The sequence below is a fragment of the Mobula hypostoma genome, chromosome 19 (assembly GCF_963921235.1).
Source record: "Mobula hypostoma chromosome 19, sMobHyp1.1, whole genome shotgun sequence".
Taxonomy (NCBI): Eukaryota; Metazoa; Chordata; class Chondrichthyes; order Myliobatiformes; family Myliobatidae; genus Mobula; species Mobula hypostoma.
The window spans coordinates 18,544,874-18,572,871 of NC_086115.1; the positions used below are offsets into that span (position 1 = coordinate 18,544,874).

The 27,998-nt window shown below is 50.6% G+C and overlaps 1 protein-coding gene across 1 annotated transcript; it reads left to right on the forward strand.

Annotated features, from left to right (window-relative positions):
- Nucleotides 1-1,346: 1,346 nt before the first annotated feature.
- On the forward strand, nt 1,347-27,995 carry pprc1 (PPARG related coactivator 1). The gene is made up of 13 exons (XM_063071464.1): nt 1,347-1,494; nt 10,560-10,703; nt 11,428-11,586; nt 11,738-15,830; nt 16,550-16,603; nt 16,794-16,827; nt 16,935-17,002; nt 17,240-18,233; nt 25,746-25,901; nt 26,150-26,261; nt 26,771-26,892; nt 27,180-27,331; nt 27,678-27,995. The coding sequence occupies exons 1-13, from the start codon at nt 1,399-1,401 to the stop codon at nt 27,779-27,781; spliced, it is 6,288 nt and encodes a 2,095-aa protein (XP_062927534.1). The 5' UTR covers nt 1,347-1,398; the 3' UTR covers nt 27,782-27,995.
- Nucleotides 27,996-27,998: the final 3 nt, after the last annotated feature.

Sequence of the window (27,998 nt, forward strand, 5' to 3'; positions counted from 1 at the left end):
CCACTGGTACTGCAGTCTTCAGTCTCTTCCCATACGCTGTACAGCCAAATTGTGGGCATGGTGCTAAACCAGTGGTCAACTGTGTTAGCTCCCCTGCTTCCACAGGTGATATGTTGGTGATAGCTGTTCAGGGACTACTTCAAGCTGGCCCGGTGGAAATCTCCCGCAATGGCAGGGAAGGCATCAGAGTGCAGAGTTTTATGTCTGCTGATTACATTGCTTAGTTCCTCCAGTGCCTGCCTGACGTTGGTCTGAGGAGGAATGTACACCTCAGGTGGTGGAAAACTCCCTCAGCAGATAAAATGGACGACATTTGTTCCGGGTCGGGTGAGCAAGACTGAGACAAAACCACCACGTTTGTGAACTGTGATGAGTTCATCTTAAAGCAAACGCCACCTCCTCTGCCATTACAGGACTGAGCTGTCCTGTCTCTGAGGAGAATGGTGAAGCCATCAGGCTGCAGCGCTGCGTCGAAGTTATGACTGTGAGCCACGTTTCCATAAAGCAGACTACACAGCAATCCCTGATGTCACTCTGGTACAGTGATCTTGCTATAAGGTTCTAAATTTGATTCTCTAGAAACTGTACATTCACCAGCAGGATAGTCAGGAGTGGAAGTTTAAGGCCTCTGTGTTTCAGTTGTACCTGTAGACCAGTGTGGTATCACTACTTCTGTACCTTAAAGAGGAACTCCATTGATGAGCAATACACACAAAACACTGAAGGAACTCAGCAAGTCAGGCAGCATCTATGGAAATGAGTAAGCAGTTGACATAGTGAGCTGAGACCCTTCTTCAGGACTGGAAAGAAAGAGGGAAGACAGAAGAAAGGAGGAGGGGAAGGAGGCAACCTGAGCCTGTTGCCTGAGGATTGCCGATAGGTATTTTGAAAGACTTAAAACGATGCTGCTTACTGAAGTATTCATGGCTGTGCCTGCGGGTTTCAGATGTAGTCGTCCTAACAGGGAGCTGCATGCAAACAGTCGCCACTTAATGGTGCCTTTTTACTAGAACCGGTTCCTGAGGATTGAAAGGGGAAATAAATCTGCCATGATTGAATGGCAGAATAGACTATATAGGACGAATGGCTTATTTCTGCTCCTATGTTTCATGGTGTAGTGGGATTGTATAGTTTTGACAATGCATTTCGGAGGGTGTTGGTTGGACTGTGCAGGTGGGACGGTGATCATTGGGACAGTACTGGGACGGTGTAGGTGGGCAGAAGGACAAATAAACGAGCAACTCCTATATCCGAGAGGCGGGGCCAGGACGTGAATGGCAGAAACCTCCGCCAGTAGCAAGGCAGTGCCGGCTCTGAGTGACGTGCGGTGGACGGGACCGCCGGCAGCGGAAGCGGAAGGCAGAGACCGGGGGAAGCCGACCCGAGGAGTGGCGGTAGATGGCGGCGCGGTTAGCGACCGTGTCCCGAACTAGAGCCCGGGGCCGCGATCGATGCCTTGGGCCGCAGCAGGCCGCTTGGGACAGCATCCCCACGGTGAGTAAGAGCCACGAGAACGCCGTGCCGAGGGTCCGGCACCCCGGCTCCGCGGCTGCCGGTATCGCCGGTGACACGTGTGCGGTAGAGGGGCCGGGCGGGGTCCTGGGGCAGGGTGCCGGGGCACGGTTCACGGGGCTTCGACTGGCCCAAGAGCCGGGGGTGCGGCGACAGCAACCGGTCCTTGCCTGGGTCTTGAGCCAGGGAGCATGGAGCGGGGGGCCGGGAAGCGGGTTTGCGGTCCCGTCTGGGCCATGACTTGGGGGACGGGTCCGGGTTCGGGTTCGGGGAGTGGGGACGGGGTCGAGGGCCGGGCGCGGAGTGCAGGGTGGTGGGTGAAATCGGGACCGGGAGCCGACGCCTGATTTCGGGCGGCGAGCGCGCAGTTGACACGTGGCTGTCCGGAGTGGAGAGGACACGTGGGTTGGAAGGAGCCGGGGCTGGGAATGGGGCAGTCGGCCCTCTTCTGTCGTCCCGTTTGGTTGTTTAGTGGTCGCCGCTGGGGCTGTAGTTGCTCTGGGAAGCGTTTTGTTAGCGGCAGAGTCCACCAGCACCCTGTGCATGTACCGTTTACCAGTTCCTATCAGCTGAACGTTGGGTGTGAGACTGACTCCGGTTCCCTGCACTGGTTCGTCACGAATTCCTACTAACCCTCTCATTCCTCGCCGTAATGTCCTCTGACTTTAGAGTCCTGGCCCTGGAAACGGTTTCTCACTAACCACCTTATCTGCCCCACTTATTTCGGTACCCCTTTATTCCTCTTCCTCAAATCTCCTTTGCTTCTGTAATAACAGTTCTCCGCATGATCAAGTATCCATTCACACAAACTAGTGCAAATGTGTCTTATTGTGGTGACGAGAGCTGCCCTAGCTTTAATCTAATCAAAGTTTTATAAAGTTGTACCCTGACAAAAGTTTTCTTATTTCTTTGCACTTGCTAATGAAGGCCAGCATTCTGTTTACATTTGTTGCTTTGTCCAGCTGTCTTTAGGGAGCTAAGAACGTTTATGCCAAGGTCCCTCTGTACCTCAATACTCATTGGACCATTCATGGTGTACGTCCTATCCTTATCACACCACCTTAAATGTACTGGCTTGCATTTATCAGCATGAAATTCCAATGCTTCACCCTAATTGCCAAATGGTCTGTGGTGTTCTGTAATCAAGACTATCCCCTCTAACAAGATGTCATTTTTAAACTTACTAGATAAGCATTCACAGCCTTCATAAATCAAAGTATTTTGAGTGCAGGAGTTGAGATGTTATGTTATGTATAAGACATTGGTGGGGCCTAATTTGGAGTATTGTGTGCAGTTCTGGTCTCCCACCTACAGGAAAGTTGTCAGAGATTGAAAGAGTGCAGAGAAAATTTATGAGGATGTTGCCAGCACTTCATGACCTGAGTTATAGGGAAAGGTTGACTAGGTTAGGACGAGGCAGGAGAATGGAGAGAGATTTGATAGAGGTATAGATAATTATGAGGGGTATGGGTGCAGTAAATGCAAGCAGGCTTTTTCCACTGAGGTGGGTCATGGGCAAGGGTGAAAGAGAAACATGAAGGGTAGCTTCTTCATTCTGGGTGGTGAGAGTGTGGATTGAGATGCCAGTGGAAGTGGTAGATGCAGGTTCGGTTTCAACACTCGAGAAATTTGAATAAGCACACGGATGGGAGGGATATGGAGGGCTATGGTCTGGGTGCAGCTCGATGGAACTGGGCAGGTGGACGCCACGTAGTGTAGCCGTTAGATCGGCGCTATTACAGCTCCCAGAGTTCAATTCCGGCACCGTTCTGTATGTTCTCCCTGTGGAATGTGTTGGTTTCCCCTGGATATTCCGGTTTCTTCTCGCTGCATTCTCCTAGAGAATAAATTGTGATTAGTTTAGGGTTAATTCAGTTTGTTGGGGGTTGCTGGAGCAGAGTGGTTTGAAGGGTCTACTCCACACTGTTCAGTGTTTATGTCACCTTGATGTTCATTTTCTTGTGGGCATACTCAATAAATCCATAATGGAATAATAACCTTAAATCAATGAAAGACCCCATCAACTTGAGTGTGCAACCAGTGCAACTTTGCAAATGAAAAAAAAGGAAGGATTAATAAATAAGTAAGCAATAAATATCAAGAACATGAGATGAAGACACATTAAAAGTGGGTCCTGTTGTGGGAAGAGTTCAGTGATGGGGCAAGTGAAGTTGAGTGAGGTTTGTCCTCTGGTTCAGGAGCCTGATGGTTGGCGGGTAATCATTGTTCCTGAACCTGGTGGTGTGGGTTCTTGTGGCTTTTGTGCCACCTTCCTGGTGGCAGCAGCAAGAAGAGAGCGTGACCCGAGTGGTGGCTGTCCCTCAAGGAGGGATTGAGACTTATTGATTAGTTTTGAGGGGTGATGGAACCGCAGAATAAATAACATAGCTTGGCACGGACCAGGTGCGCTAAAGGACCTGTTTCTGTGCTGTAGTGATCTATGACTCTAACCTAGGTAGGAAGAGAGATGAGGTCCTGCAAAGAAAATTTAGTGAACTGGGCAGTTTTTAAAAGGCAATGCAATCTGAGGAGTACCTGTGCTATATGGTAGTGAGGCAAGAAATTAGGAGTATGGTGCCAATAAATGTGTGCTGGGGAACTTCCGATGGATAGATCATTGAGGGCAGGATTGACGGACAAAAAAGGCCTAAGCTGGAGGGGCTCCAGTATCTTTGAATGTTGGTAGTGTTCTTTGCAGAGGAGTGCAGTGGGCGTGGGAACCAGAGCTGTAAGTCAGTAAGTGGAGGAACTGAGGAGAAGGGAGAGGTTAGGTTATAGAGCAAGGAAGGGCTAGAAGGCCATGTTAATGAACACGTGGTAAAGTGAGAGTCAAAACAGGCCCTTTCGCCCTACTCATCCATCCCAATCAAATTTTCTTCCTGGCACGTATCTCTCTGAATCATTCCTCTGCATGTACTGTTGAAATGCCTTTTTAAAAAAAAATTATAATTGCACCTGCCTCTACAGTTTGTCACATGTAGATTGAAGCATACTGTGAAATGCATCACTTGTGTCAAATCAACTTAGTAAGGATTGTGCTAGGATTAAATGCCCCGCACCTCTGGCACCAACATAGCATGCCCACAACTTGCTAACCCTAATCGTATTTGTTTGGAATGTGGGCGGAAGCTGGAGCACTTGGAGGAAACCACGCCTTCACAGGGAGAACATAAAAGTTCCTGACAGACAGCATTGGGAATTGAAACCTGATCTTACAGCTGGCTGTTGTGAAGTACTGCACTAACAGCTAAGCCACGGTGCCACCCCTACTGTCTGACCATTCATTTTACAGAGATGTACGGCATGACAACATCACACTAACTAGTCCTTGCTGACCAAAATGCCCATCTAAACTTGCCCCATTTGCATTTTGATATACATGTCTGAAGCAGGGTTCCAGCTACAGCCCCCTGCCTAATAGTATTGGTCCGTGGCTTAAAAACCATCAGGAGCACTTGAAAGCTTTCCTATCCATCTACCTGTCCAATATCTTTTAAATGTTCTTCCTTCAACCACTTCTGGCAGCTTGTTCCATATATGCAACAACCTCTTGAGTGGAAAAGGTGTCTCCTCAGGTTCTTGAATCTCTCCCTCTCGCCTTAAATCTTTTTAAAGTTTACCAACAACTTCTAAGACATGTTTGGATAAGATTGTGAACAGGAGGGGTTTTGAGGATTCAGGACCAGCTTCTTCCCCTCTGCAATCCAATTTCTGAATGGACATTGAACCCATGAACACTACCTCACTACTTTTTTCTATTATTTTGCACTTATTTCTATTATTTTGCACTATTTACTTTAACTAAATTTAATAGACATTTACATATTAAATGTAATTCATTTTTTTCTTTATCTATCATGAATTCCATTGTACTGCTGTAAAGTTAGCAAATTTCACAACATATTGACTTTATTTCTTACATCTTTCACATATGTGAGTAAAGATCATTACGTTACATCTCCATCTAAATGTGCAATGTGCATCTTAGTAATTTATAATAAATAGAACAGTCAATGTAACATAGAAATACACTCAAATCAGCATGAGTTAATTAGTCTGATAGTCTGGTGGAAGAAGCTGTCCCGGAGCCTGTTGCTCCTGGCTTTTATGCTGTGGTACCGTTTCCTGGATGGTCGCAGCTGGAATAGATTGTGGTTGGGGTGACTCGGGTCCTCAATGATACGGTGATCCTGCCAACATATTCCGGTGATAATAAATCTGATTGTGATGTGGGCCAGGTGTGGACGCATAGATCTAGCTTGGTGGGCACATGTTGGCAGGCAACACGCACAATTCCTGATGAAGAGTGTCGGCCAGAAACACCTGTTGATTCATTTCTGGAGGTGCTGCCTGGCCTGCTGAGCTCCTCCAGCATTTTGTATGTGTTTGAATTTCCAGCACCTGCAGATTTTCTCCAGTGACATGCTGGCAGGGATAGTTTGGGATGAAGGGCATCTTTCCATGTTTTATGACCCTACGACATAAGGCCTATTCCTGTAGTCCTTGATCCAGGGAAAGATACTGTGAATATAACCTGTCTACATTCCTCATTTAAAAAAAATACACTCCAAAGTATAAAGTCCAACCTGCCCAATCTCTCCCTGTAACTGAGTTCCTTGAGTCCGGGCAATACCCATGTAAATCATTCCAACACTCCCTTCAACTTAATGTTGCAGGATGACCAGAATTGAATGGAATACTCAAGCTCCAATTTCACCAGCAAACCCATGCCGATTTTGCCTGATCAATCCCTGTGTGTCTCCATATGTATGTTGATCTGAGTCCTCAGAATTACCAATAACTTCCCCACCACTGATGTAAATAACCTTGCTTACCCTATTGCCATTCCTGAATGAAGATGTTTGCTGTCTTCCAGTCTTTTAGCACCTGATCTGTGGCCATTGCAAATTTAAAAATCTCTTGCAGGATCCCAGTGATTTTTCCTTTGCAGCTGGGAATGCAGCTTGTCCAGATGATTTATCCGTCCTTAAACTCACTAAGACATCTAATACCCTAGTTCTAGATTTTCACAATGCCCTCTCTGAATTCTCCAAGTGCAATGTGCTTATCCTAATTATCAAATGTGGCTGAGAGTTATTTGTTAAAAGCCTCTAGCTAGATGCACATTATCACCATTTCTCTCTCTAATGGGCCACGAACTTGCCTTTGGCGTACTTATAAAGTGCTTTGGGATTTCTCACCTATGTTAAGCACACCTTGCATGCCTCCACCATTTCAACACCTACCAATTTCCAAGCCCCCCCACCACTTTATTTTCACTATACGTGTCTGGTCGCTTAACACCTCTAAACCCCCCTCCAACCCACCAGCAATCTGCTGTGCTTGGTTGAGCCCTGAACAAGCTTGACAAAGGAGTCAGTTGATGTTATCTACTTGGATTTTCAGATGGCTTTAGGTATGATGCTGCTAAACAAGAGCCCATGTTATTACAGGAAGGATATTGTAAAACAGTATCTGTTTGATACTGTTCGATCCATTTGACTGGCAAATGGCAAAGAGTGGGAATAAAGGGGGCCTTTTCTGGTTGGCTGCCAATAACTAGAGGTGTTCCACGGGTTGGTATTGGGATCACTCCTTTCTATGTTATACGTCAATGATTTGGAAGACAGAATTGATGGCTTTGTGATCAAGTTTGCAGACAGTATGAAGATAGGTGAAGGGGCAGGTAGCGTTAAGGAAAGCAGGAATCTGCAGAAGAACTTAAGACAGAATAGGAGATTGGGCAAAGAAATGGAAGATGGAAAACAGTGCAGGGAAGTTCAGTCATTCACTTTGGTAGAAGGATTAAAGGCATAGACTTATTTTTGAAAGTTGGAGAAAATTCAAAAAAGAGGTATAATGGAACTTGAGAGTCTTGTGGGATTTCCTAAAGATTAACGTGCAAGTGGTAAGGAAGGCAAATGCACTGTTAGCCTTCATTTCAAGAGGACAGGAATATAACAGCAAGGATGTAATCTTGAGGCTTTATGAAGCATTGGTATTGTGAGCAGCCTTGGGTCCCTTATGAAAGAAAGGATGTGCTGGCGCCAGAGATGTCTGGAGGTAGTTCATGAGGATGATATATGAGGAGCATTTGATGACTCTGGGCCTGTACTCGCTGGAGTTTAGAAAAAGGAAGGGTGATCACATTGAAAGCTCTAGATAAAGTGTATGTGGAGAGGATGTTTCCTATAGTGGGGTGTCAGTCATTATGCCCATCTCTTTGGCTATATGTTCTAATGCTTATGTGGTTATGGTTACACTTCCCAGTTCTCCATAACATCAACTACACTGGTGCTAATTCCTGCACCCATCTGGATCTTGTGCTCTCAAATCCATATGGATAATTTCTGACACTTTTCTCCCTTTCTTAGCTCCAATTGTCTATCTCAGGAGACAAATTATCCACTGACATTCACTATAAACCCACCGACTCCCACAGCTACTTAGAGTACACCTCTTTTCACCCTGTTTTTTGTAAGGATGTCATTCTTTTGTCTTGGTTTCTGTCTCATCTGCACTCATGATGGGGCATTCCATTCCAGGACATCAGAAGTGTACTCATTTCTCAGGAGAAAGAAATTACTCATTACTTTCACCGCACCTCTGTTCATACGGAATGGAGATGGTTCCCCTGATCCTAACTTTCACCTCATTTCCCCCAGAACAGAGTTCCCCCGGTCTCACCTTTCACCCCACCTCCCTTCATATCCGGCATGTCACATTTTGTCTATTCCACCATTTGTGACGAGATCCTGCTACCAGCCACATCTCCTCCCCACTCCTTTCTGCAGGGATCACTTACTCCCTCTGACTTCCTTGTCTGCTCATCCTTCCTCCTCTCCTCTCTCCTCCCCACCCGTCCCTGACTGTAGGATCCTTTCCCTGCAGCCACAGGAGGTTCACTGCTTGTTCTTACACTACCATCGATAATCTAAATAGCCTTTGCAGGTGAGGCAGATGAACGCACACCTCATCTACATTCAGTGCTCCCGATGTGGCCAGTGAGACCAAATGCAGATATTGGCCTAATTAGTAGAGCTGGCCATCTGAGCTAAGTGCTCTGTGTTATTTCAATTCCCCTTCCCATTCCTGCAGTGACCTGTCCATCCTTGGACTCCTCTACTGCAAACTAGAGGACCTAACTCGAGGAAGTTTGTAAGATTTACAGCTGAAATCAGATGTGGCCTTTGAGGAAAATAAAGAAAGGCTGAATGATCTCAAAATAGGAAGGCTAAAAGGGGCCATGAAATGTCCTTTGCTGTAGGATTGAAGGAGTTTTCTTACCTGCATTAAAAAGCGAGAGTGATGAGGGAGATGGTACGACTGTTCAAGGATAAAGGAGAGAATTTATGCTTGGAGGCCAGAGTGCTGGGGAAATAATAAGTTCTGTCAGCATTCTGATTTGCTAGGGCATTTTGAGGTTGCGTTGGGGCTCTTGGAAGAGATTTGGGATGGATAAACACCTAACATCTGATGAGACTTGACCCACACTTTTATATTTCGTCTGGCCACTGGTGAGGTCCAAGGGGACCGGAGAGTTATCCGTGTTTTTCCTGTTTAAGAAGGGAAAGGGGGGATAATTCAGAAAGTAATAGGTGATTGCTGAGGGTAAGGAATTGGATGTTTCCTGCTTGGAATTTAGTAAGCATTTGACAAGGTCCCTCTTGGTAGGCTGATCAGGAAGATGAAGGTGATTGAGATCCATGGTGACTTAACCGTTTCAAATTGGAGCTGGCTTGCTCAATGAAGGCAGGGTCCGGTCCGACAGAGGGGTTTATTCCGACTGGAGATCTGTGACCAGTGGTGTTCCAAAGGGATTAGTGCTGGGACCTCTGCTATTTGGATGAAAACATAGGTCGGGTAGTTAATAAGCTTGCAGGTGATACAAAAATTTTAGTATATAGTTTTGGGCAGAGAAATGGTGGGTGGTGATTAATCCAAGTAAGTGAGAGGAGTTGCAGTTTGGAAGTCAAATATTAGGGGGACATGTTGTAATGTGAGCAAAGTCACCGCAGAGAGAATGAAGCTAATGGATACAGAAGTGATTTATTTAACGAAGACAAGCAGAAGGCATCGAATTGAGACCCATTTAGGGGGGAGAGGCCTGTATGACCTAATATCACATGTTATTTTGTATGGACAATTCTATATTTATTATGTATTAACAGTGCTTCCTTTGAATTACATATAACTTTCACACTTCCTCTTTCGGACCCACACTCCAAACACCCAAAATAAATGTTAATCGGCATTGTCTGGTTTTTCAATTAACTGCTGTTCTCTACTGTCCATTTAATCTACAGTCCACATTCAGGTCTGAAGGTTGGTTGCTGAAGTTAATGTTTTGCTATATACCTCCCGAGTCCAGAATATGCCCCAACAACAGAACCCTTAACAGGACTGATGGACAGATAGATCTCGGGATTTAAGTCAATAGCTCCTGAAAGTAGCCACACAAGCTGGTAGGGTCATAATTCCTGCCGTTGCCTGTGAAGAGTCTGTACATTCTCCCCATGACTGTGTGCGTTTCCTCCCAAAGATGTACTGGTTGGTAGGTTAATTGTTCATTATGAATTGTCCTGTCATTAGGCTAGGGGTAAATCGGAGGTTTCTGGGCAGTGCGGCTTGAAGGGCCTGTTCCACACTGTATCTCGATTTTAAAAAAAGTGAGAGGTGCTTGCCTTCAATGCTAGGAGCATAGGGTACACAAGTGAGGAAGTTGTGGTACAGTTGTATAAAACCTTGGTTAAACTGCATTTAGACTATTATATGTAGATGGTCTTTTTCCCAAGGCTGAATTGTCCAATACTAGAAGGCAAAGCCTAAAGGTGAGAGTAGGTATGTACGTTTCACACCCAGTGGTGGGTGCAGGAATGAGCTGCCGGGGGTGGGAGTGAAGGGTTGTGTGCAGGAGGCTTTCAGATTTACAGGAGGTGTGAAAACCCGGCAGATAAAGGCAGCATCTGCAGAGACAGAACAGATTTGCGATGGCCCGAACTGTGTTCTTGCACATTTTCATTTTCTGTGCTTTTCATTTTCTGTAGAAATCATGTGGGGAAGATTTCCTCTCCTCCAGCCTACCTGACCTCGCCATCACAGGGTTGGACACTGGAGAGATTCTGGGAGCTTTCCACAGTTATGTCGATCAGACCATAATCTCCATCATTGAGGACTCCTCATCAGCAGAGGTTAGTTCAATTGTGAAACGGTGCCTGTGGGCCTGGGGATGTGACACAGGGGCTGTCATCTCATCCTGCCAGTTCCAGATCTACACAAGCCCTCATTGATTCTGTAGTTTTGGGCGAAGAAATTCCTAATCTGGATTATCTCCTTTTACTGTAATTTATTTCTGGATAAGTGCCCAGGGTGTGTTCTGACTAGTTCAGTGTAATGCAGTGTCCATTTGTTTTGATTGCTGACACGTCAATACACTAACTCCTTGTTTTCTGGCAGTCCACATATTTGTGAGGAGGGTAGTACTGGGTCTGGAGTGGGAGATGTGGGGGAGGTCTGGTGGTCGGAGAACGTAGGAGGGTTTTGCATCCAGGGCTGAGTTGGCAGTGTGGGTGTCTGTAGGGGCGGGGTGCACTGCCTGCCCCAGTGTTTATTTTGACAGTTGTTTGTATATTTCAGTGGCGTACTGATTGTTATGCTCCATTCGATCTTGCAGGGAAAGTATGTTCTAGTGCTGTGTAATGCAAGGGAAATGTGATGTAAAAGGGAGGGAGGAGTGTCGGTAGTCACATCCAGCACCACCGGCTTCCTGGGGCTTGCAAATCCCAAGTTTTACAGAGGCTTTTGCAGTTGTGTGGAGCCCTGTGATCCTAGCATGTCTATACCTGTGAGAAAGACGCTTGTATGTTGTCAGCCGCTGTCCAAGACTGACACTTGCTCACCGTGACCTGTTTCCAGAGTAAATGCCCATTAGACGAGGAGAGCGAAGCAACGTTACTGACGGCCCTAACTGAGATTCTGGACACTGTCGATGATGAAAATCCCTCTCCGTTTGACACACTTCCTGACAATGAGCTGTTTGCCTCGCCAAAGGGTGTCCGTGAAGGGCCGCTGAGGGTAAGAGTTCTCTCCTTGCTGCCTCCTTCCCTTTTCCTCCCTTCACTGTGCCCGTCTGGGCTTGCTGCCCTTTGGGTCCTTGCCCCTCTTTGGACTGGTGCCACTGCCCACTTTCGGTCACCCTGGTGTGTTTTTTTTTGCTGTCTTGCAGGTAGGGAGATGCTCGTGGGCCTCTTTCCCAGACTCGGAGAAGGACCTCTTCAAATGTGTGGACGCGGCCGTTCCTCAGGATGTCTCGTGGACCTCCGAGAAGACTGCCGATGAAGACTGCTTTGGGATGGAGAGTTTGTCGGACCACACTGCTGACACAATTAGCGGTGTTGCAGATGTATCCAAACCTGCCATTGAAATCCTGGACCTGCAGCTGGATCAACAGCTGGATTCTGTTGGTTTCGAGGACAGTGTGACCCTTGTGTTTGACCAGAATTCTCCTTGCGTCATCAATGTCGAGCATGTTTCCCTGTCTGACCTGGTCAAGTATGTTCACCCTTATTGCCTGCCCTCCGAGGACAGCACGGACTCCCCAACCAAAGCTGTCACGTTGGATGTCGAGATGGTCCAAGAGGGGGAGTTGCTGGATCTGGATCTGGAAGGTCCGGCAACCTTGTGTGGAAGCCCCCAGCGTCCTTCAGGCACACCACTCTCCACGGCTGGTGAGAAGCCTACAGCAGCTGGAGACCCTGCCCCAGAGGGTCTGCCTCACTCCCCGCCGGGTCAGCCTGTTGTGCCTGTAACCTCCCCAGAGCCGGAGCAGCCACCAGCCCCAGTGAGAAAGAGGGGACGGCCGAGGAAAGTGTCCAAACCCGAGGAGAAGGCAGCGGTGGGAATGCAGCGGGGCCGAGCTGAGGGCCCTGTCACGCGCTCCAGTCTGCGGCGACAATTACAACCCGAGTCCCAGGACCAGGCTTGGCCTGTGGGGACTAAGGGACCACAGACCAGGCTGAGAGCTCGGGACAGGAGAGACCTGGGTGCTGAGCCTGGGTCCAGGCTCCGAGGGAGCAGCAGGGTCAGGGCTGGGGCTGTAGGTGTCCATCCCGGGTCAGAGGGAGGAACTGACAGCCAGGAGGGAGCGGCAGTTTCAGCTGATGGCCCTGCTTGCACCTCCCCTGTGGTCCTTCCCCCTGTCATGCATCCGTCTGTATCTCCACTGACTCCCCCTCCTGATCCTTCTCCCTCTGTCTCCATGGGTTCCAACCCTCCTGCCTCCATCTCTGTACCTTCCCCACCCTCCAGTGCCCCTCCTGTCTCCCCACTGGCCTCCCCTCCTAAACCCTCTCCCTCTGTCTCCCCACCAGCTTCCCTTCCTGAATCCTCTCCCACTCTCTCCCCACTGGCCTCTTCTCCCTCTCTCTCCCCACTGGCCCCCCCTCCTAAACCCTCTCCCTCTCTCTCCCCACCAGCTTCCCTTCCTGAATCCTCTCCCACTCTCTCCCCTCCTAAACCTTCTTCCTCCGACTCCCCACCAGTTTCCCTTCCTGAGTCCTCTCCCGCTCTCTCCCCACTGGTCTCCCCTCCTAACCCCTCTCCCTCCGACTCTCCACCAGCTTCCCTTCCTGAATCCTCTCCTGCTGTCTGCCCTCTGGCCTCCCCTCCTAAACCCTCTCCCTCTGTCTGCCCTTTGTCTGCCTCTGCATGGTCCAATCCCCCTGCCTCCAGCTCCGTAGCTTCCGCACCCTCTAACACTCCTCCCTTTGTACCTCATCCTTCGCTCTCCCCACCGGCCTCCCCTCCTGAATCCTCTCCCTCAGTCTCCACGCCAGCCTCCCCTTCTGACCCTTCTCCCTCTGTGTCCCCTCCTTCTGCCTCTCCACTTTCCATCCAGCCTCCCTCCATACCAGCTGCTTCCCCTCCTACCACTGTCCCTCCGGCAGTCAGCAGCCCCCTGCCCAGCGAACCCCGCCTGCGCCCCATTAGCCTGGAGCAGTACCGGAAGCGGCAGCGAGCAGGAGCCTCTTCGGGGCCCCGGGACCCCCGCCCAGCGTCTGGGCCCAGCCCTGGAGCCTGGCCTGTCGTCCCCATCACTTCCATCGTCCAGGGTGAGCTCAGTGTCCTGCCGCTGGACAACCTGGGGTCTCCCTTGAGCCCAGCACCCTCGGCCCCACCGGCTATCCCAAAGGGGCAGGGGCTAGGCCACAGACCCATTCCCCTGCCCCACAGTCAGCCCATGGCGCGCTGGGCTCCACCGCCTACACACAGCCCCTCCCAAGCCCCTGACACAGTCACAGTCTCAGTCTCAGCCCCGCCCCAGGCTCCCGCCTTACCCCCCAACCCGGGTTCTGTTGCAGCACCAGCCCAGACGGGGTGGGGCCAGACACCCAACCCATTGCACACACAGCAGACGCAGAAGCCGAGTGTGTGCCAGACACCTGGTCCAGGGCAGACACCCAGCCCGGCCCAGATGGGATGGAGACAAACACTGGGCCTGGTGCAAACCGGGCAGCCCCATACACAACAGTCCCTGAAACCAAGCCCGTGCCAGACGCCCAGCGCAGCCCAGACATCTGCCCCTGCCCAGGCAGGATGGGTTCAGACATCCGGGCTGGTCCAGACAGCCAATCCGAAACTGACACGGCAGGACCAGACACCCAGTTCAGCCCAGACAATCTCACTGGGAGCTACTGCAGTCCGTGGCCAAGTGCTGAGTGTTCAGCAACTTGTCCCAGCCTTTCTCCCTGGTGGGGGTCCTGCCTCGGTGCAGGCTGGTGTATACACAGTGACACAGGGTAAACTGAGCCCTGCCCCAACACCTCCCCCTGGGGGAAATCCATCCCCTGTGCAGACTGGTGTATGCACAGTGACACAGGGTAAACTGAGCCCTGCCCCAGTCCCTCTCCCCAAGGAGATTCCAGCCTCTCTGCAGGCCGGTGTATACACAGTGACACAGGGTAAACTGAGCCCTGCCCCAACACCTCCCTCTGGGGGAAATCCATCCCCTGTGCAGGCTGGTGTATACACAGTGACACAGGGTAAACTGAGCCCTGCCCCAACACTTCCCCCTGGGGGAAATCCATCCCCTGTGCAGGCTGGTGTATACACAGTGACACAGGGTAAACTGAGCCCTGCCCCAGTCCCTCTCCCTGGGGGAAATCCATCCCCTTTGCAGGCTGGTGTATACACAGTGACACAGGGTAAGCCAGTTCATGCCCCAGTCCCTCTCCCCAAGGAGATTCCAGCCTCTGTGCAGGCCGGTGTATACACAGTGACACAGGCCAAACTGGGCCCTGCCTCGGTCCCTCTCCCCAAGGGAAATCCAGCCTCAGCCCCTCTCCCTGAGGGGAGTCCAGCTTCGTTGCAGGCTGTGACGCAGGGTAAACCGGCCCCTCCTGCTTTGGCGCAGGCTGGTGCCTACACAGTGACTCTGGGTAAACCAAGTCCTACCCCAGCCCCTCTCCCTGAGGGAAATCCAGCTTCAGTCCCTCTCCCGGGGGGAAATCCAGCTTCGGTGCAGGCCGGTGTATACACAGTGACACAGGGTAAACCAAGCCCTGTCCCAGCCCCTCCCCCTGGGGAAAATCCATCCCCTGTTCAGGCCGGTGCCTACACAGTGACGCAAGGTAAACCAAGCCCTGCCCCAGCCCTGCTCCCTGTGGAGAGTCCAGCTTCATTGCAGACTGTGACACAGGGTAAACCAGCCCCTCCAGCTTCGGTGCAGGCTGGTGCCTACACAGTGATGCAAGCTAAACCAAGCCCCGCCCCAGCCCCTCTCCTGGGGGGAAATCCAGCTTCGGTGCAGGCCAGTGTATACGCAGTGACACAGGGTAAACCAAGCCCTGTCCCAGCCCCTCTCCCTGGGGGAAATCCATCCCCTGTGCAAGCCGGTGCCTACACAGTGACACAGGGTAAACCAAGCCCTGTCCCAGCCCCTCTCCCGGGGGGAAATCCATCCCCTGTGCAGGCCGGAGCCTACACAGTAACACAGGGTAAACCGAGCCCTGCCCCAGCCCCTCTCCCAGAGGGGAGTCCAGCTTCGATGCAGGCCCGGGTCAACACAGTGACGCAGGGTAAACCAGCCCCTCCAGCTTCAGTGCAGGCCGGTGCCTATACAGTGACACAGGGTAAACCAAGCCCTGCCCCAGCCCGTCTTCCCAAGGGGGATACAGCCTCTGTGGTGAGGAACTCACCAGCACTACTGCCCCGATCCATACCCACGCAGCAACAGTGCAACAGGACAGCTGATGCAGAGCAGGTCGGACAGCACCGCAGCTCCTCCCTGCAGGAAGTTCTGACAGAGGACGGCACTAAAGGTGAGTGGGTGTTAGAGGGAGTATTTACTGTCTACCTGGTGGACCTGACTTACCCCTTGGGCAACCTGTTCCCAACCTCTTGCTCCCAGCTGCTGCAGACACTGTCGGGCTGGTGAACTGCAGAAGGCATCACAGTTGTGTTAATGGCCATCAGCAGGAGGTGACTGGGGCAGAGAAGAGTGACTGGTCTGTCCCAGCAGATCTCTGCCCTCGAGTTGGGGATGGCTCCACTTCTACCATTGTCTGTTACTGACTGTTCTAACTTACTGAGGGAGGGAAGCAAGCACGATGTATGGGATTAAAGGTTGCAGTAGGTAGGTTGGAGGGCCATGGGGGAGTTGGCTCATGGGAAGCTCTGGGAGCGGCTGACTTTGGGAATGGCGTAACAGCTGATCCTGGGAGTTCAAGGTTGAGACTGTCTGCGGGTGGGTACTCTGCAAAGGGGAGTGACAGACAGTCTCTCTGCTCCCGGCAGGTAGAGAGGAGAGGGTCGGGAGTGGTGAAGGGGCCTGGGGGTATCGAGGGATTTTGGAGTGACTGATATTCTCCGACCTCGGCGGTATTGGGGGAGGGTTTTGTGGAGAAGAAGGTGTGGAGGGATTTTGGAGTGATGGACTATCTCTGCTCCCGGCAGGTAGAGAGGAGAGGGTCGGGAGTGGTGGAGGGGTCTGGGGGTGTAGAGGGATTTTGGAGTGACGGACTATCTCTGCTTCCGGCAGGTATCGAGGCTGCGGATCTGATGAGTTTGTTGGAACAATTTGAAGTGAATGAGGGTAAAGTAGCTCCAGTTTACTGTTGGGGAGGAGGGTGGAGATCGGATTGCGTCGGCTGGCGATTTGGGACCGGTTGGGTTGAGGGCCTGAGTGGTGGGGAGGGGCTCGGGTGGGGTTGGGATGAGAAGACAGAGTGGGGAGGTGGTGATTGCAGGGATGGTCTGGCCTAACAGCTGTGTTTCTATTGCAGTGAACGAATGGCCGTCTCCTCCAGGCAACACTAGGTGAGTTCAGAACGGCTGTGCCGTGATCCCAGAGTGGTGGGAGTCGGTGGGAACTGAGGGTGACGGGGTTCATGGAGAGGCTGACCTCTAATTTCTCGTGCCTCCAGGGTGACTGAGCCAGATGGCAAGATCTTCCTGGATCAGGTCTTTGGAGTAGAACTGGCGGGTACAGCTGGTGAGTCCGTGGTCCTCATGGAGGTGGAATGGGTGGCTGTGAGGGGGGATTTGGAGTTTATAATGGAGTGGGGTGAGGGGAGGTTAGTTGGGGGGAGGGTCTGCCTCGTGAGGGGCCGGGATGTCGTCTCGCTGTCGTGGGTGAGATCCTGTTTGTGTGGGGGAGAGGTGCTGGGGGAGTTGTTGATGGTGTATCCCTGCAGACTTGCTTCTTCTGACGGTCTGTGTGTGCTTGTAGGTCTGACGCCCCCGGCCACCCCCCCTTACCAGCACTGGAAGTCTGTCTCACCAGCCTGTCGCCAGCCCCTCCAGGGCTCTCCACCACAGACGTTGAGGTTCACCGAAGTCAAGCATCCGGTGCAGAACAGGGGCAGCAAGTGTGTGGAAGCCCGGAACCAGGCCGGGACCTCGGCCGCGCATGTGGGAACGCATTTCGTGACGAAAACCACGGGTGTGGCAACACAATCTGTGACCGGTACCTCAACCACATATGTGGGAACACAGTCCATGACAGGTACCTCGACCACATATGTGGGAACGCAGTCTGTGACCAGGGCCTCGGTCGCCCATGAGGACACACAGCCCATCTCCAGAGCCTCAGTCACGCAGATGGATGTTCAGTCTGGGACTAGAACATCGACCACACATGAAGGAACACAGACCAGCTCGCTGACCACGCGTGTGGGTGTGCAGTCCATGAGCAGGACAGTGTCCACTCCGGCCCCAGGCTTTGGTGACCATGAATATTGCCTGCCCAGTGTTCCGACTGGACATACTCTGCCACACAAGACAATCCCACCGCCTGGAACGAGGCCCAATGTTGCCTGTCGTTGGAATGTGAAGCGGCAATCGAGTATCACCATCAAACCCATCACCTTATTGAACCATCGAGCCTCTGGGCTACAGAAACAGGGAGTTGAGAGCTCGTGTACTGTGCAGGAGCTGCCCAGGGATGGGGTACCCTCTGCTGGAGCGAGAGAAGGCTCCCGGACTTGCTCCCGGACGCTGGAGAGTGCGAGCATTGGCCTAGAGGGAGGAACCTGGACTCCGTCCCTCAGTGGGCCTGAAGAATGCAGAGGAGAGCCCTCTGGTTCTGAAAGGGACTGCAACAGGACTCAATCCTCCCCCTGCTATCGTCGGGAGTACTCCAGCTCCTCCAGCTCCAGATCCCGATCCCGTTCCCGTTCTCAGTCTCGGTCTTGGTCCCGGTCCCCGGCCCGGAAGCGGAGACGGTGAGGCTTTAATGAGAATTTTCAGTTGTTAATATTCCCTGGGGGGGTGGTGTTGGGGAGAAGCTTTCCATATGTAGGTTTAATCTTGCATACGGTTGGGATGCATGGTGGCTGTGCTGTTGTGGGGAAGGGGCGGGGGGTCACGTCACAGATACAGGCACTCGGGCAGCGTGGAAAAAGACACTTCACTCAAGGTGTCCAAGCCGGCCTACATACTCCAGTTTACTCCGATCCTACATTAATCCCAATTTCTCCTCCCCACATTCCTGTTGACAAACCCACACCCCAGCACCCACTGATCCCATCCCTGTGCACTTTTTGGATGTGGAAGCAAACCAGAGCACCTGGGAAATCCCGTGTGATCACCAGGAGGGTGTATAGACTGTGCCACTGTGTCAGGGTCAGGAGTGAACCTTGGTCTCTGGGGTTGCAAACGCAAGGAAGCTTCTGTGCTTTGTTTAAGGCCAAGATGGAGACTGGATTGGGCACAAGAGTACAGATGGTTGTGCTGGAGAGAGGTTGTGAAGATTCACTTGGATTGGACTTCAGTTCCAGTGAGAGGTTGGATCGATCGGTGAATGGGGCTGAAGATGATGTGATAGAGGTTTTTAAAACTAGATCAGGTAGATAGTCATTCCCCGTGGCAGGGCTTTCATTACAAGAGGATTTAAGGTGAGAGGAAGGTGGGTTAAAGGCGGATCTGAGGGGTACATTTTTATGCACAGGAATGGTTACTGTCCAGAAGGCACTGCCCGAGCAGATGATCTAATTACATGTAGCAGACATTACAAGACAACGCTGAAATATGTGAGGTATAGAGGATGGGGTCTTGCTGTGGGCTAATGGGATTGGTGTAGTGAGGCAGAATGATCACATGGGCGCCATTGGCTATATGGCCTATCTCTGTGCAGTATGACTGAATGAGAGGTGACTCGTGTGTGTGTCTGGATTCCCACAGGGTTGTTTCTGCAGCTCGGGGTAGCTTACTGAAATGCAGTTTCATTACAGAGAGTACACTTCCTCCGACCCAGTCTCTAACCTTTCAGTGTCTCCGTCTCCACTGCATCTGTTTGCAGGATGAGGCCTTCACCCCAGGCAACAGGGATAGGATTCCCAGGTCCCTGCCTTTCACCTCACCAGACTACACAGTTACCACGTTACTTCTTGTCCTTTCCATCAGTCACAACATGACCTCATCGCCAGCTGCACCCTTACCTCCCCTCCTCTCTCTGCCTTCTGCAGAGACTGCTCTCTGCATGACTCATTCGCAGAGCATGGAGAAGGCCTTTGCTCCATGACAGTCGTGTCTGCCTGGAGCCAGACCACAGCCCTCCATACCTCACCCATGTACCTGTGGAAGTCGAGTCCGGATAAAGTCACTCAGTGACCATATAAGTACAAACTCTTTATTCAACGCACCCAGGGCTGATTCAGTTAGTCACTCAAACAGGAACAGTCTGTCTGTGACTGTTCCTGTCTGATCCACCAACTAACTAACCATCCCCCTCACAACACAGATATATTTCTTCAGATACCTCCCACACAAGACAGGCTGGAGTCAAAGTTATTCACTACATGACAGTCCCGAAAGACAAATTACAAAATAGGCGTAATGTACAGAACATACAGAAACAGGCTAGGGTGGCCCGATCTCTACGCATGAGTGCACAAGGAGATAAACATCCTGAAACCCTAGCTAGCCACTTTCAAGAAGAAATATGGCTTAGCACATCTGTTCATCATCAGCAGTTTCTTTCAGAAAAACAGGCTGCTATTGTTAATCCTTTTACATACTTTATGGGCCACAATTCACCTGGTCCAACCTTGCTGCTACATCCAGTGCTCTCAATGTGACCTCCATGGGTGCCACAGCCAAGAAAGCTCACCGACACCTCGACTTCCTCGGGAGGCTAAAGAAATTGAGCATGTTCTTATCGACTCGTACCAATCTTTATTGATGTGGGACCATTGAAAGCATTCTACCCGGATATACCTGCCCATGACTGCAAGAACCTGCAGAGTTGTAGGCACAGCTCAGCACCTTACAGAAACCGGACACCCCTCTATGGCTTCTCTAAGATTCTCACTGTTCCTTAAAGCAGCCCACGTAATCAATTATCTACCCACCTTGGACATCCTCCCATTAGGCAGAAGATGTAAAACCACGTACCATCAGAATCAAGGAAAGCTTCAATCTGCTGTTATAAGACTATTGGATGGCTCCCTACAATAAGATGGACTCTTGACCTCATCTTGTACCTTATTGTTTACCTGCACTGCACTTTCTCTGCAGCTGTCTCACTTTATTCTGAATTGCTACTGTTCCACCTCAATGCACTGTAATGATCTGATCAGTATGAACAGTCTGCAAGACAAACTTTTCACTGTATATTGATACCCTTGCAATAATAAACCAATTTCAATTCCAGCACTGGGACCCACAGTTCCACTGCAGGGTGTAGTGAATTGATCTGTATGAATGACAAGCTTTTCATTGTACCTCTGTACACGTGACAATAATAAAGCAATTCCAATTCATCAGCATTGGTGAGAGCAGACACTGACTGGCACCTGTACTCCATCTGCTGTGGCTGCCTAGAGCTCCTGATTGCCGGCCACCCCCCCCCCCCCCATTTTTTTCTCCGATCTGCCGACCCTTGGCCACCTCACAAATTAGAGGAACAGCCCTTGACATTCCCCCTGGTAGGTTTGCCACTCAATGGCATGAACACTAAATCTCCTCACTTCCTCCTGGTCTCCCAAGGTCCTCTCTCACACATCATTCTCATCCGGCCCTGCTGCCCCCAATCTCATTCTGAACCCCAAGCCCCACAACCCCTCCCCCGGCGTCTCTGCCCTCTCCATCTACCCCTCACCCACACCTGGATGAAAATGTAGATGTTAGTAAGTTTGCAGGTGATACGAAGATTGGTGTGGATGGCATAGAAGACTGGCGAAGAATACAGAGGGATATAGATCAGTTGTGGTTGAGGGCAGACAAATGGCAGATAAGAGTTTAAGCTCGCCAAATGTGAGATGTTACAGGTCAAATGTAAAGAGACAGTTCGCTGTTAATGGCAGGACCCTTAACAGTATTGAGTAGGGGGATCTTGGAATCCAAGTTGATAGCTCCCTGAAAATGGCTACCCAGGTCGATAGGGTGGTTAAGGAGGAATATGACATGCTTGCCTTTAATAGTTGAGGCACTGAGTTCAAAAATCAGGAAGTTATGTTGCAGTTTTATAAAACTAGTTGGGCTGCATCTGGAGTGTTGCATACAATTCTGGTTGCCCACATTATAGGAAGGATCACACACACAAAATGCTGGTGAACGCAGCAGGCCAGGCAGCATCTATAGGAAGAGGTACAGTCGACGTTTCAGGCTGAGACCCTTCATCAGGACTAACTGAAAGAAGAGAGTAAGAGATTTGAAAGTGGGAGGGGGAGACCTGAAATGATAGGAGAAGACTGGAGGGGGAGGGATGGAGCTAAGAGCTGGAAAGTTGATTGGAAAAAGGGATGCTAGGCTGGAGAAGGGAGAGGATCATGGGACGGGAGGCCTAGGGAGAAAGCGGGGGGGGGGAGATCCCTGAGGATGGGCAAGTGTTATAATGAGAGGGACAGAGGGAGGGGAAAAAAAGGGGGAAGAAAAAATAATATGTCTACTATAAGCCTACGGACTCTCACAGCTACCTGGACTATTCCTCTTCCCACTTTGTCTTTTGCAAAAATGCCATCCCCTTCTCACAATTCCTCCGTCTCTGCCGCATCTGCTCTCAGGATGAGGCTTTTCATTCCAGGACGAAGGAGATGTCCTTTTTTAAAGAAGGGGGCTTCCCCTCCTCCACCATCAACTCTGCTCTCAAACACATCTTTCCCATTTCACACACATCTGCTCTCACCCCATCCTCCCACCACCCCACTAGGGATAGGATTCCCCTTGTCTTCACCTACCACCCCACCAGCCTCCGGGTCCAACATATAATTCTCCATAACTTCTGCCACCTCCAACTGGATCCCACCACTAAGCACATCTTTCCCTCCCACCCGCTTCTGCTTTCAGCAGGGATCGCTCCCTACACGACTCCACTGTCCATTTGTCCCCCCCATCCCTTCCCACCGATCTCCCTCCCGGCACTTATCCTTGTATGTGGAACAAGTGCTACACGTGCCCTTACACTTCCTCCCTCACTACCATTTTGGGCCCCAGACAGTCCTTCCAGGTGAGGCAACACTTCACCTGAGAGTCGGCTGGGGTAATATACTGCGTCCAATGCTCCTGGTGCGGCCTTCTATATATTGACGAGACCCAACGCAGGCTGGGAGACCATTTCGCTGAACACCTGCGCTCTGTCCGCCAGAGAAAGCAGGATCTCCCAGTGGCCACACATTTTAATTCCACGTCCCATTCCCATTCTGATATGTCTATCCACGGCCTCCTCTACTATCAAGATGAAGCCACACTCAGGTTGGAAGAACAACACCTTATATTCCGTCTGGGTAGCCTCCAGCCTGATGGCATGAACATCGACTTCTCTAACTTCCTTTAATGTTCCTCCTCCCTTTCGTACCCCATCCCTTAATTATTATTATTATTTTATTATTTTTTCTTTCCCCTTTTTTCTCTTTTTTTCTTCCCTCTGTCCCTCTCACTATAACTCCTTGCCCATCCTCGGGGTTTTCTCTCTGCCCCCCCCTTCTTTCTCCCTAGGCCTCCCGTCCCATGATCCTCTCCCTTCAGCCTCGAATCCCTTTTGCCAATCAACTTTACAGCTCTTAGCTCCATCCCTCCCACTCCTGTCTTCTATCATTTCGGATCTCCCCCTCCCACTTTCAAATCTCTTACTATCTCTTCTTTCAGTTAGTCCTGACGAAGAGCCTCAGCCCGAAACGTTGACTGTACCCCTTCCTATAGATGCTGCCTGGCCTGCTGCATTCACCAGCATTTTTTGTGTGTTGCTTGAATTCCTCGTGTTTGTGTTGTAGGAAGGATGGTGAGGTGTTGCAGAGAGTGCAAATAGGTTTACCAGGATGCTGTCTGGATTAGAGGCCATGAGGTTGGACTGGCTTGGGCTGTCTTCTCTGGAGCAGTGGAGGCTGGGGGGAGATCGGTATAGATGGAGCAGACAGGCATTATCTTTTTCCTACAGTTGAAATGTCTAATACCAGAGGGCATGTATTTAAGATGAGAGGGGATAATTCTAAAGGAGATGTGAGGGCAAGTTATTTACACAGAAACTGGTGGGTGTTAGAATGTGCTGCCTGGGGTGGTGGCAGAGACATTTACATTAGGAACTTCTAAGAGGAGGCCCGTGAGTGGAGGAAAATGGACATTGTGTCGGCAGAAGGGATTAGTTGGCTATTTGATTACTAAATTGGTTCGGCCAATGTGGGCTGAAGTGTCTGTCTGTGCTGTACTGTTCTATATTCTACATTCCTCCCACTGGGTCCCCTCCTGTACTGTTTCAAATTACTCTCCCCAGCTCCCTGGCTAGATTCCATGCTCCACCATCTTTACAGGTTCCATTACGATCAGCACTCAATCACCATTTCCACTCACCCCTCCTCTAGCTGTCTATTGTGCCAGCCCCACCCCCCCGATCCTTTGCTTGCCCCCACGTACATTCCATCCACCATGTTCCTGCTTTAGCAGCACAGTCTCAATCGCATGACCTTGGCCTCGACAACTACCCACAGGGCCTCGATCTGTACACAGCCTGCAGTTCCAGTGGCAGCATCCCTGGTTCTCCATTCTTGAACTGCCTGAGGGGCATTTTCAGCTGCTGCCCTGCCAGGGGCATGAGGAGAGATGGGAGCATGGAGTGAGGTAGAGCCTTGGCTATCTTTGTGCTAAATGGCAGAGCAGGCTCCAAGGATGTGCTCTTGTTACTGTTTCTCAGTACCTTTGTCTTCACTTCCACCCCATGGTGCTGGCCTCCTGATGTAACAAACTCATCACTCTTCAACAACTGACTTTCAGAACCGGAGGCTCTGCTCCATCCCTCGTGAAGGACTGTCCACACTTGGCAATCTGCATTGTGATGCACTCCCAACGCTCTCACATTAATCCAGGTCCAGTTTATCCCCGAGCAGTGGCCCCTAAACTGACAAGTGCCTGCATTAGCATTGAGAAAGTTTTCCTGCAATTGAACTGTGCCAAGTCCTGTCTACGTTGACAAGTACCTGACCTGCATTGTGACCTGAGTTCATTGGTAGGAGAACCAAATGTGAGGTGTTGCATTTTGAGGGATCAGACGTAAAGACACAGTACGCTGTTAAGGGTTTGCATTAGCATTCTTAATGAGCAGTGGGAAGTTCAGGTGCAAATTCACAGTTCCTTGTAAGTGGCTACACATGCTGATAGGATGATTAACAAAACCTGTGACATTTCATCGTCAAGGCACTGAGTTCAAATGTCAGGAAGTTATGTTGCTACTTTATGGATGCAGCCTAACCAAAGTTGTATAATGTTGCATTCCATTCTGGTTTTCCCATGTAGGAAGGATGTGGAGACTTTGGAGAGGATGTAGGAGAGGTTTACCTGGATGCTGCCTGGATGAGAGGGCATGAGCTATGAGGAGCGATTGGACAAACTTGGGGGTTGTTTTCACTGCAGTAACGGAGGCTGAGAACATAGTTGATAAGATTTTGAGAAGCAGAAAGTAGGCAGCCGAGATCTTCATCCCAGAGTTAAAATCTCTAATTCTGGAGGGCATGCACTAAGTGAGAGGGGTTAGGTTCAGAGATGTGTGGGAAAAGTACTTTATGCAGTGGTGTGTTTCTGGGTGGTGGTGGAGGCAGATGCAGGAGGTTCAAGAGGCTGTGAAGCACAGGAATATGCAGAGACTCGAGGGATATGGACCACGTCGGTGGAAAGGATTTAGTTGGATGTTAATTGCCAGCTTAATTAGCTTGACACCACGTGCTGGACTGAATGGTCGTCCCGTGCAGTACCAGGTTCAGCTCTGCAGCATTTGTTCAGGCGTAACTTGCTCATCAAGGTGCAGTTTTGGTTTACCAGGAGCTGAACTCAGGGGTGGGGTGAGAGTGACTGCCTTTGACATCCGTAACTCCACAGCACCAGCGCCCCGGGTTCATTTCCCGTCGCTGTCTGTGAGGGGTTTATTCTCCTCTGAGTGCTCTGACTTCCTCCAGCATCCTAAAGACGTACCGGTTAGTGGGTTAATTGGTCAAATCAGTATAATTGGGTGGTGTTGCAAGAGTATCTCTTTAAAAAAAAACTGTAAAGGCCGTGTTTGGCTGGCAGAAATGTTGGCCCTGGTAAAGCTGGATCAAAAGGACACTCGGCAGGAAACAGTCCAGCCTCCAACAGTCTGATATCACATTGCTGTTGCAAATATCTGTAATGTTTTCACAACAGTAGCCACACTGCTGGCCTCTCTGGGAGGCAGTGGGAGGCTTCCTCAGTAGCGCGTGGTGTTTTGTGGAACCGATGATGTGGGTGTGATGCAAGTCCAGTCTTGGCCACTAACTGCTCCCCTCTGCGTACAGGTACTACAGGAGGAGGTCCCGACATTCCCGACACAGTTCCCGCTCAGATTCCAGATCCAGCTCGCGGTCCAGGTCGTTTTCCAGATCCAATTCACGATCCACGTCTGGATCCAGGTCGAGATCTAGGTCTCCGCAGAGGTGTAGTGTCCGGATGAGGTGAGGTGATACTGGGTTCGGTGTGGATGTGGCTGTAAGGCCTGTGGGTGCGATTGGTTTGGGACTGTAAGCACAAAGTTTTCACGTTGTGAGATGATTGCGGGTGTGGGGGTAGGGGTGTGCCAAGGCACATGTTGTTCCCAGATTCCCAGGCTGAAAGGCGTTCATTCCCAGAGTTTGCTGAGGAAGGTTCCAGTGGTCTCACACAATTACTGAAAGGTGAGTTCTAACCACTGCTGCTTCTGTAGTTACTTCACAGATGAGTTTGACCCGTATGATGTGGGGCCAAGAGACAGATATCACTACTCGAGGCGACAGGCTCACGAACACAAGATCAGTCGGAGGAGAGAGCTCGCCATTGTAAGCATAGAGTCTTTGCCTTGTGGGGATGATACCTGCCCCGTAGGGTCTGTGCTCTAGGGACTCTGGGTTAGGGTGGGTAATTCACAAAGTGCAGAGAGGGTGGGGTTTTCCTGAATGTTGGGTGCACAGAGTTGGAATAAGGAGGAGTTGAGGGAGAATTTCTTCCAGTGACTGTTTAATCATCTTTCTGGCATGGAGTCACTGACTACTACTGTCATGGGGAAGGGTCTCGGCCTGAAACGTCGACTGTACCTCTTCCTGGAGATGCTGCCTGGCCTGCTGCGTTCACCAGCAACTTTGATGTGTGTTGACTGTCATGGGGACAGGGTGGCCATGACTGGTGAGGAGGCCAAGGCCTTCCTGCTTCCCACGCTCCCCTCTGCAGACTGTGCTCAGAATGAGTGGGAATTGGTTCTTGAAGTGGCAAGTTCCTGGAGATGGGCAGTGTTCAACAGTGGGTGTAGTCACAGCCAGGATTCCATTCACCTGGGAATTTCTATCCACAGGAGGAGCGGCGAGTTGTTTATGTGGGAAAAATCCGGAATGGCATGATGCGTGAGGAACTCCGGAGACGATTCGAGGTCTTTGGGGAAATCGAGGATTGTAACATTTACTTCAGAACTCAAGGGTAAGAGTGTGATTTCAGGACTGTGTAGCCATCTTGCCCCTCTGTCACCTGCACAGACCCCCACCTGTTGCTCATCCCACCCCCCACCCTGCCTGATTGTCCATCCCCTCCCTGATATATTGCACACATCCCCCTCACCTATTGCCCCACTTCCCTTGCCCGTCTCTCCCCCCCCCCATACACAGTGCTTAGTCAGAATTCTTCCCTACCCCATCTGGACCCTCCCCTCTTATTTGTTCAATCACATCTCCCTGACGGAATTTGTAACTAGTGCTGTTTTGTTGCAGGGATAACTACGGGTTTGTCACCTACCGCTACACGTGTGACGCTTTTGCTGCCATCGAGAATGGACAGTCACTGCGCCGGCCCGATGAGCTGCCCTTTGACCTGTGTTTTGGTGGCCGACGACAGTTCTGTAAAACCAATTATGCTGACCTGGGTGAGTTTGGAACGAGGGAAGGCCATGATATATTGGGTGCTTCAGTACTGAGACGACCAGTCTTGGAGGGACCACCGTCACTTCGGGAATCTGCTGATTGTGTTCAAACGTAACCGCGGGTTCACTCGTTCTTGTCACTTCCTCCCATCTCCTCCAAGGGAAGGTATCAAACAGATCACAGACTTCCATGTGTAGTCAGGGTGGAGGGGACAGAATGATCCCAACAAATCCTGGGATAATTGTGGCCCGGCCCACAATCTCACAGCTCCTGCCTTCCCACCCCTCCCTCCGTCGCATACAACTTCTAATGTGTTCTCCGCCCATAACTGTTGTGTTTTCTTTCCAGATTCCAGTCACAGTGATGTCAGCTCCTATTCAAGCAAAAGCAAGTTTGATTCTGTAGACTTTGACACTTTACTGAAACAGGCCAAACGAAGCCTGCGGAGGTGACGCAGAGCCCTTGTGGGAGAAGAGGTGTGGGAGGCGCTGACAGACCAGGACTGCACTCCCTTCTGATTCATGCTGCTACTGGAGTTATTCAGATTTATATAAACTCAGGCTGCTGTGTGTCGCTCTGGATGGTTATGTCATTGGGGAGTTGAACGGAGGAGCACCGAGTCAGGAAAACAAAAACCCACTTTTAAAAAAAATCTAATAAAATATAACA

Bases quoted from the DNA above. Each gene is read 5' to 3' on its own strand.
- pprc1 (XM_063071464.1), top strand. From the start codon at position 1,399: ATGGCGGCGCGGTTAGCGACCGTGTCCCGAACTAGAGCCCGGGGCCGC. The intron at 16,604-16,793 runs GTAAAGTAGCTC...TTTCTATTGCAG, and splicing joins ACAATTTGAAGTGAATGAGG to TGAACGAATGGCCGTCTCCT. The intron at 17,003-17,239 runs GTGAGTCCGTGG...GTGTGCTTGTAG, and splicing joins AGAACTGGCGGGTACAGCTG to GTCTGACGCCCCCGGCCACC.